Here is a 10,000-nt window from a genome sequence, read left to right on the forward strand (position 1 = left end):
ATGTCAAGGACCCACAAATTGACACTAATTAGCCCTGCGGACCCCCATTTGTAAAGATATGCCAGGGACCCCCATAAGAGAAGATTTTTACGGCTCTAGCAGAGATTCTCAACCTGTTTAATTTCAAGGACCCCCAGTTTGACATGCATTAGGCTACGGCATATTTCTATCTCTGGGACCCCCAATTTATATTGTAAAATCAATGTTAATTTAACACTGAGAGTGTACAAATGGAACCAAATTGACCCATAAGGGTCCATTTGGTTCCAAACTATCATTTAGCTGGGGACCCCCTGGAACTCCATCAAGGATCCCTGGGGGTCCCCAGACCCCACTTTGGGAACCACTGTCTTAGAGACTGTACGAAATAAATGTAACCACCAATGGACAAGCGTCCATTTTGGTTACATTTGTAACTGCGTACGGCACGCTCTCGATGATAAACTAACTCAGGGGATTATATTGTAGTACTGTACTGTAGGTAATAAAATACCATCTGTCCCTCAATGTATCATTGTGAGTTTACACAATACAATCACACTACAATATAATAAGCATGAGTGTTAGTTTAACTCTGACAGACTCTAACAGTGGTTTTCAACCCTTTTCGGGGCGACTGTGGCTCAAGAGGTAGAGCAGGTCGTCCAATGATCCATGGGTCGGCGGTTTGAATCCCGGCTCCTCCTGTCTACACGTCGAAGTGTCCTTGGGCAAGACACTGAATCCCAAATTGCTCCCGATGTGCTCGTTGGTGCCTTGCATGGCTTCCGCCGCAATCGGTGTATGAATGTGTGTGTGAATGGGTGAATGTAATGCACAATCTATGTAAGGCGCCTTGGATAAAGGCGCTATATAAATGCACCATTTACCATTTTCGTATCGTGGTCCATTATTTATTTGGCATTTGAGCCACGGAGCACAAATTGAGAAGATTTAGCCTTTCAGACCCAAAACTAAAGAAACTAAAGAATACAAGATTTTGTCCACAATTCCATGCTGTATTGATGTGGTGCCATAGGGGAGACGAACGTTGATCAAAATAAGAATTATTTTACATTCTCTAACTGTGTGGACTTTGTGTAAATTGAAATTAATGCAGATGGGGTCGGCGGCCAATTACATATATTTTTGGGGGTCCTTCCATCCTCGACATGAAAATGTTTGAGAACGACTGACATAGAAACATGGGTATTTCACTAAACTGTCCTTTGTAGAATCGTCCTCGGGTCTAAAACATCGTGTCTCTTCCTCCTCTCTTTGTCCGTGGCAGAATATGACCGACACATAGCGTCCGTGTCAGCAGGGAAGACCATGGCGACGGCAGCGTACCTGGAGCCCAACCTGAACCACAGCCTGCTGGCGGGCGGCGGCGCCAAGTCCCGGCTGAGCGCGGGCGCGTCGGACCGGACCATCGGCGGCGGCGGTGGTGGCGGTGGCTCCGTGGACCGGGTCCTCAAAGTGCTCCACCACTTCGAGTCCAACGCGGAGCAGTGCAGCTGGTCGTCCAACATCCGATATGGAGACGCCACGGACGTTAGGGTAAACAACAATGGCACGCACGCACGCAACGCACACGTCCGCACACACACACACACACACACACACACACACACACACACACACACACACACACACACACATACTGTACGCACATATGCACACACACACACACACACACACACACACACACACACACACACACACACACACACACAGAGTAAATTGTGTATGTTTTAATGGATTGGCTATTTTTGGCAAAGGTATTTATTGTAAAGCGAAAACAGGATGGGGCCTAGTAGTATAGAGCCCTGGGGGACAGTACTATGAATGGAGATTAACTTTTCAGGTCACAGCCTGAAAAGGTTGAGATCCACTGCACCAGTGGTTCCCACTGGTCGGGGGACCCCCAGGGGTCCTTGAGGGAGTTCCAGGGGGTCCCCAGCTAAAGGATGGTTAGGAACCAAATGGACCCTTATGAGTCTGTAACTCTGAGTGTGTACAAATGGAACCAAAATGGTTCCATTTGGTTCCATTTGTGCACACTCAGAGTTAAAATAACATTGATTTTACATTATAATTTGGGGATCCCAGAGATAGAAATGCCATTAAATGGGGGTCCGTAGACTAATGCATGTCAAACTGGGGGTCCTTGAAATTAAACGGGTTGAGAATCTCTGCTAGAGCCATAAAAATCATCTCTTATGGGGGTCACTGGCATATCTTTTCAAATGGGGATCCGTGGGCTAATTAGTGCCACTTGACGTGAAAAAGTTTGGGACCCACTGCACTGCAGTAAGTATGTACTCTCCTTCCATTACTGATGGTATAACACTTAAGCACTGTGTTGGGAGTGATGGAATGTGATGTAGGTGTTGTTTTTCATGTGCTGTGGTGGTGAGTCATGATGTGGATGCGGGCGTTCAGCCTGTTGCATTTTAAAGGTCCAAGGTCGTAGCTGTCTGCTCCATTATTGACCACTCCGCACACAAAGAGAATATTGTACCAGCACAGATACATAGACCTGCAGGATATCCTGTGTGTGTGTGCGTGTCCGTGTGTGCGTGCGTGACGTGTGCGTGCGTGCATGTTTTATCATGTCATTTGGGCTTTTCTCTCCTCTCAGTATGTAGGTCAGGCACCCTAGGCTCTTTCACACAACAACACACATGGCTGAGATGGCTCTGTAAGCATCAGTGAATGTGTGTGTGTGTGTGTGTTGTAAGTGAAGTCTGCCAGCTTGTTTTGGCTTGATTGTGGCATTAGTTCACTTGAAGACACGCACAGGCGCACTCGTGCTACACACACACACACACACATGCACACGCAACATGCAAATGGACACGTTGTGGTTGACCTACTAGTGTCAGACGCCCATTAGCACGATGACGTAAGACTGACTGTCAGGTTTGTTGACTCCTCTGTTCCTCCAGGGAATCCTCCACAAGATTCTGGACATCCACAAAGTGCGCTGGACTTCCTGTTTTGGCCTGCGTCTTAGCAACAGCCAATCAGGAGACCAGCACTGGCTCCACCCAGATATGGGAGTGTCCCACGTCAGAGAGAGATATGAACAGACACGGCCACAGGAGGAGTGGAGGTGAGTGTGTGTGTGTGTGTGTGTGTGTGTGTGTGTGTGTGTGGAATGAATTCTGTACTGGCCATATATGAAGCGTGTCTTGAGTTTACAGGTTTGATGAGGTCAGATCAACATATGGAATGTCAGAAAAGGTCTGCTCCATATATGGAGATCTAAGGGTGGCAGCCAGGGGCAGTGTCTTGAGTGTACAGGGTTTGATGAGGGCCCGCGTAGGGCCGGGCCTGTTTAATTTTCGGGCCTGTTGAGAACTTTAGTTTTCGCCGGCGCGGCTGCACTAATAACTTTAGAGTTTGAATGGACAGGTATCAGTCAAAAGGGAGACATCGAAGAGGAAGGACGGGTGTGGAAGGATCAACACCCATATGGAATGTCGGAACCGGTCAGCTCCATATTTGGAGATCTAAGGGTTTGAGGTCAGATGTAGAGTTGCTGGTCGTCTCCATATATGCAAATCTATGTGATGATCCAGTTTTCTCCATGTATGGCTATCCAGGGTTTAATGAGGTCAGTGTCGTGATCTACATATATGGAGTGTGTCACCAGGCGTGACGGATTGACGACCATATATGTTGGTCGTCAACCTGTCACTGCAGGATTTCATAGTAATCTGCGACCTACTGTCGCAATTAATGCCTCAAAATAAGTACAGTACTTAAGTAAATGTACTCTTCATGTGACCACCGCGCTCTGACTTAATGTGCGTTACTCGTTCAAATCATATCATATAAATAACGGTAATGGGTCACACACACCAAGACTGCATTTCAGTAATTTATTCTTGCATTTTGGACAGGAGACAAAACGTTTCGGCAATCCAGCCTTCATCAGTGTCACTGAAACGGATAGCCCAAACGTTTGTCTTCTGTCCAAAATGGAAGAATAAATTACTGGGTGTGCGACCCATTACCGTTATTTATATCTTAGTTACTTTCCACCACTGCTTATTAATATTATTAATAGCTCACCAGTGACGGGAAGGACATACATACACCTTCTGGATTGCTGCTTTAATGTGTTCCACATAGAAATAGTGATAATCAGATCATTGTACCAAAGGAATTGAACATATACAGTAGGCGATCATTATTGGATCGCCGCCCTAATGTGTCATGCAATGCCAACTAGCTGAGGGGCAAGGACACACCGCTCCACCCACACACTTCAAAACACATGCTGAAGGCAAGATGTTATGTTGTCTCATTTCCCATGTTTCCTTGTTTGTGGTAAAAATGGGCCAACAAATTACTGTGATTGTGACAGAGCATGCTAATGGACTGTTTATCCACAAGTGAAGTGACCATTCTACAGTATATAATAGATCTATGTAGTTTTTGGTCTGTGTGAATGTCACCTGGGTCTACTTATGGGTCATGATCCACCCATTGAGAACCATGGCTTTAGACCTAGCCCGGGATGGTTTATTGCGCCATCTGTTTCATTCATGTTTTACGGGTTGTCTTTATATGGTCTGCTGCCCGCCAGACTACACACTGTAAGATGATTCTGATGCTGATTACACACACACAAGTGTTGATGGTCAACACTAGTAGTACCACGACTGCTTTTTATTTACTAAACAAGCCATCTTTAGCCTAAATAGTGGGATACAATCCCAGCTGGTTGCTTTGTGTTCGCTCTATTATTATGTAAAAAATAAATGCCACATCTGTATATTTTCCTGCGGGGTGAAGCGAACAATTACCAGACCAGTTTTCTCTGTTTACATGCACCGACTCCATTGGTTTTCTGAATCTTGTCAAAGCCTATAGTTACTAGGCTTTGACCAAATTCAGAACACCAATGGAGTCTACTAGGCCCTAGTAGGAGTAGATCATGGCCAGCTTAGCCTCCGGCCTGCCAGCTGCTAGGGCTATTGTGTCTAAACTTATATATGGGTAGTGTGTGGACAGGCTTTTGTATGGCGTGGCTGAATTACGCTTGTGCCATGTTGGTGAGGTAGTTTAGATGGTAATGCTTGGGCATATAATGCCTTTACCGTGGTGGCTCTGGTGTTAATGCCATTGTGTGGTGGAGACCTTTTGGACTGTGCACATAAAAGGAACCAGATGCCTGCTTTGTTTGACTGAGTCAACAACTCTCTCTGTCAGTCTGTCTCCCTTGTTCTCTCTCTCTCTCTCTCTCTCTCTCTCTCTCTCTCTCTCTCTCTCATTCCTCATCTAAGTTGCTGAAAGACAATTTTGCTCTTGCATATCCGTAAGCTATCACCATAACTCTACTTTATAGTCTTAATCACATTAATTAACATGCAGAAGATGGCTTCCTTCCCAACAACTCTGTCGATAATTGGTGTGACCTTGCAGCGTCGGCGGCGAGTTCACGATCTCCGGTCTCTTATGATCAGTGTACTGTGCCGTGTGTGTTTTGTAGGTATGAGCTGAGGATCCGTTATCTTCCAAAGGGCTTCGTACAGCAGTTTACTGAGGACAAACCTACGCTCAACTTCTATTATCAGCAGGTAAGAGTACGCATCATCTCCGCCTCGGCTTCACTGTCACGTCCCACAGGTGTAAATGAATGGGATGAAATGGTTGTTCATACATTGTTTCATCATTAAGTGGTTTTCTGGAAAGGGAAGACGAGTAGAGATAGAAAGGAAGAGCAAGGATTATAGGTCAGGTATAGAAATAATCTAAGATGAGTGAAATATATATAGGGCATTTTCGTCACCGCTAAACCCCTTATCCCTAAACTTCTTTGCCTTTTTTTTTTACTATTTTGCTAAACATTTTTGAATAGTTACAATGGCCAGTCTACAAGCTCACAACGTGTCAATGTAGATTGGCTAGTTGAACTATTCAAAAATGTTTTGCAAAATAGTAAAATAAAGGCAAAGAAGTTTAGGGATAAGGGGTTTAGCGGTGACGAAAATGTAGCCCATACTGTATGCTGATAGAGCAGATACGTGAGGTACAGGCGTGCAGCAATGAATAGTAACATACGGTACAGAACATAGACCATATATATATATATACAATATATATAGTGTCACGTGCAGGTGAGACATCAAACATACACACACACACACACACACACACACACACACACACACACACACACTCACTGTCTTTCGTGTTCAGCTCTCTCAGTCAGCACCTGACAGAGCGAGAGAGAGCATCCATTATTGATTTTGTGTCTCTGCGTAATATGTCACAATAACGTTTTGCTGCTTAATAAACTCTCTTTATTGTTGATTCTTGAGAGAGAGAGAGAGAGATGGGAGTGTTTATTACTTAGAACTGAATATGATTAACACATCAAAACACATGCTTCCTTGTGTGTGTGTGTGTGTGTGTGTGTGTGTGTGTGTGTGTGTGTGTGTGTGTGTGTGTTTTTGCGTGTGTGTGCGTCCCAGGTGAGGAATGACTTTATGACAGAGATTGGGGAACACGTGGAACAGGATATAGCTCTCAAACTGGGATGTCTGGAGATCAGGTAGGGAACACAGAACAACATGGACTGCATCACCCCCATTTAACCGAGGGAACAGAGGGAGATAGCACAGTACTGTCCTGGTGTCATATTCTACACCACACTGATCCCAGGTCTGCTCTGTGATTCCAGGAGGTTCTTCAGAGAGATGAGAGGAAACGCGCTGGAAAAGAAATCAAACTATGAACTACTGGAGTGAGTAATACTACACTACCTACCTGTATACTGTACTGTCAGCTGGGGGTGCATAAAATGGTAAATGGTGCATTTCTATAGCGCCTTTATCCAAGGCGCTTTACATAGATGCAAGATGTGCATTACATTCACCCATTCACACACACCGATACACTGATTGCGGCGGAAGCTATGCAAGGTACCAACCAGCACATCGGGAGCAATTTGGGGTTCAGTGTCTTGCCCAAGGACATGTAGACAGGAGGAGCCGGGATTCGAACCGCCGACCCATGGATCATTGGACGACCTGCTCTACCTCTTGAGTCGCATACTTAGTTTAGACTAGTCATTGGTTAGACATGGGTTAAGGTTAGGTTTAGGTGTGCTGCCCCGTGGGAGGTTAGGTTTACGGGGAGGGTTTGAGATAGGTTGTAGTTGTAGGACTAATGACTGGTCTAACCAATGACTAGTCTAAACCAAAAACTGTCTAAACTAAGTACTGCACCCGTCTGATGTACTTTTTACTATTCACCAGTATATACTGCCTCCATGGCTATGAGTCACCATCACAGTATTGCTTCCATTCCAATCTCTCTCTCTCTCTCTCTCTCTCTCTCTCTCTCTCTCTCTCTCTCATTGTACCCCAGCACAGTGTGAATATGTACTTGTGCTGGGGTTTTGCTTTTAGCCATAAATGTCATGTTGCAGTAGACTCACTGTCGTACCTGTCCAAGTTGTCACCACTCGGTCCTGCCTGCATATAGAGCATATCACCACTAACCATAGCTTCGTATTTCCAAAAAGAAAAATACCATAGCTTCGTATTTCCAAAAAGAAAAATCGATTTAGGTGGTGTTTTGAAATGGAAATTGTGTGTAGACAAACTATTGGAAGTCTCTTTTGGCACAGCTAAGATTTCTTCCCTGTAGTGTTCATTAATTCATCATTAATTTTTAATGATGCAACTGAGCACTATACTGTACTGAGAAATGTTGTGCTGAGGGGAAGAATCTTCATCCAAACGATGCCTTCTAGTTCTAGATGTGGTAGATTGGAATGACCTTTGCTTCCACGTGAGCTTGCGGTCTGGGGTGTTTCATGTCCGAGCCACTGTCCGCTCCCCATTTTAATGTCAGTGGAGCATATTGCTGATGAGGCCATAACAAGGTTTCCTCTAATGAGGTCCGATGTTAATGAGCTGCCGTAACCCACTGAGGCCCGCACTCTGCCAATCACCCTAACGAGCTCTCCAATTACTCTGGAGACCCTCTGCTTCTCTTCCCCCCCTCTCTCTCTCTCTCTCTCTGTGTCTGTCTGTCCGTTGAATTGACCATGATGGTGTGTCATGTCTCTCTCTCTCTCTCTCTCTCTCTCTCTCTCTCTCTCTCTCTCTCTGTGTGTGTGTGTGTGTGTTGAATGGAACATGGTTTGTGTGTCATGTCTATCTCTCTCTGTCTGTCTCTCTATCTCTGTGTCTCTCTCTCTCTCTCTCTCTCTCTCTCTCTTTCTGTTGAATGGAACGTTATGTTGTGTCATGCATATTTTAGACAAAGAGTGAGGGAAGAGAGTGCTCTGTTGGAGGCTTATAGACTATCAAAGCCCCGTGTCTTTGTGTTTTACCAACCCTCTTCTACAGCTATGGTAGTACTTAGTATGACGTAGTATGACGGTCGTTGCTTTTAACAATGAAAGTTTTCCTCTTCTTGAGACATAATGGTACTGGCGCAGAAGAAAGTTAGCCCACTTTTATGGATTTCACAAAGGACAGTCCAAACAGCAGCATACATATTCAGTGCCAATTCAACGTCTGTTTAGAGGGTTTAGTATGATATTCTGTGATTACAAACACAACACTACTTACTGTAAGAAAAAGTGTTTTTGAATGCCATTTGACCCAGGACTGTCATTGAGACTGAGATGATTGAGGATGTAAGCTGGGAACCATGGGGCCCCTCTCTCTCTCTCTCTCTCTCTCTCTCTCTCTCTCTTTCATTCTGCCGCACTACGTGTCTTTTGTCCAGGGACGAGGGAGAGTCTATATAGCATCCTGTTAAGGTCTAGCCTTGTCCCTCTTTCTATTCGGCAGTGCACTGTTTTCTGGTTGCCCGTACGGTCGTACCACATTATTCTCAGTCTGTCTCTCTGTAGCCCCTTTTCACACCCTGCTCCAGGTGGGAATTATTCCGCCTCACTATTAAAAGGTGCATCCACGTAATGTTCTTATAAATATCAATCACAACCGCCTACTAGTGTCCACTGTCAAGACAGACGTGGTATATTCTGAGCTTTTATTTTGTGCAGAAATGGGCACGACCTGAGTCAGTCCTGAACTTAAAATATTCTTTCATCAGGGGTCGCCACAGCGGATCATCTGTTCTCTGCTTCTGTTCTCTGCATGTCCTCTCTCCTCTTTTCCTCTTGCCTGGCACTTACATCTTCAGCAACCTTTTCCAAATCCTCTTATCCCTCCTCTGCACATCTCCAAACCATCTCAAACTCGCCTCTCTTGTTTAACCCCCCAACCTTCCTCGAATGTCACTCCTAATGAAAATCATAGCATCCTCAATTCCGCCACCTCCAGTTCCGCCTCCTGTCTTTCCGTCAGTGTCCCGCACAGCGTGACTGGTCTCACTACCGTCTTATACATCTTACCTCACACACTTGCCGGTACCCTTCTGTCACTCACAAATCCCTTCTCGACACTTTACCCCATCCGTTCCATGATCCTGCCTGCACTCTCTTCCACACTCCCCATTACTTTAGATGGCTGAACCCAGCTATTTAAAATCCTTCACCTTCGCCAACTCTATCCTCACCGTCTTACTCCTGCTGACTTTCACTCCTCTTATCTCCATTGCATGCTTCCACCTTTCCAAACATCATACTGTACAACAGATTAAAATCAGTTGGCCTAAATAGATAGGCCTAGACAAAATAAACAATGTTTAAATCTTAAATCTGGAGTCTGTATTTTGTAAAAATAGAAAATGTGTTGGCGATGCCGACAACACTCAGGCTGTAAATGTTACACTTCACGCCTATGATTCTGGACAACCAGCATACAGCATAAACGCAGCATTACACCAGATTTGTTACAGCAATATTTCGGCATCTCTATATAAAATGGACTTGCATCTCTCTGACTGCCTCACATCTGCTGCTCTCTCTAAAGTCAATCCATTGTCAGAAGGAGCGGTAATTCCGAAAAAATGCTGTGCTCTGATTAGATACAGACAGAAATTCTTGCCTCCTTTTCTTTTCTTTTCTCTTCTCTCTCGC

The 10,000-nt window shown here is 45.0% G+C and overlaps 1 protein-coding gene across 9 annotated transcripts in view; it reads left to right on the forward strand.

Moving 5' to 3' along the window:
- The window catches only part of LOC310872908 (focal adhesion kinase 1-like), an 84,890-nt gene that overhangs the window by 29,489 nt on the left and 45,401 nt on the right, over positions 1-10,000 (forward strand). For all 9 annotated transcript variants that reach the window (XM_083785098.1, XM_083785096.1, XM_083785099.1 and 6 more), the window contains 5 exons: positions 1,271-1,539; positions 2,931-3,097; positions 5,486-5,573; positions 6,471-6,550; positions 6,680-6,742. In XM_083785098.1, coding sequence (XP_083641224.1) covers positions 1,312-1,539; positions 2,931-3,097; positions 5,486-5,573; positions 6,471-6,550; positions 6,680-6,742 — 626 coding nt within the window. In that variant the 5' untranslated portion in view covers positions 1,271-1,311. The remainder of the gene's footprint in view (positions 1-1,270; positions 1,540-2,930; positions 3,098-5,485; positions 5,574-6,470; positions 6,551-6,679; positions 6,743-10,000) is intronic.

The sequence above is a fragment of the Protomyctophum parallelum genome, assembly GCF_964188405.1.
Source record: "Protomyctophum parallelum genome assembly, chromosome: 1".
NCBI lineage: Eukaryota > Metazoa > Chordata > Actinopteri > Myctophiformes > Myctophidae > Protomyctophum > Protomyctophum parallelum.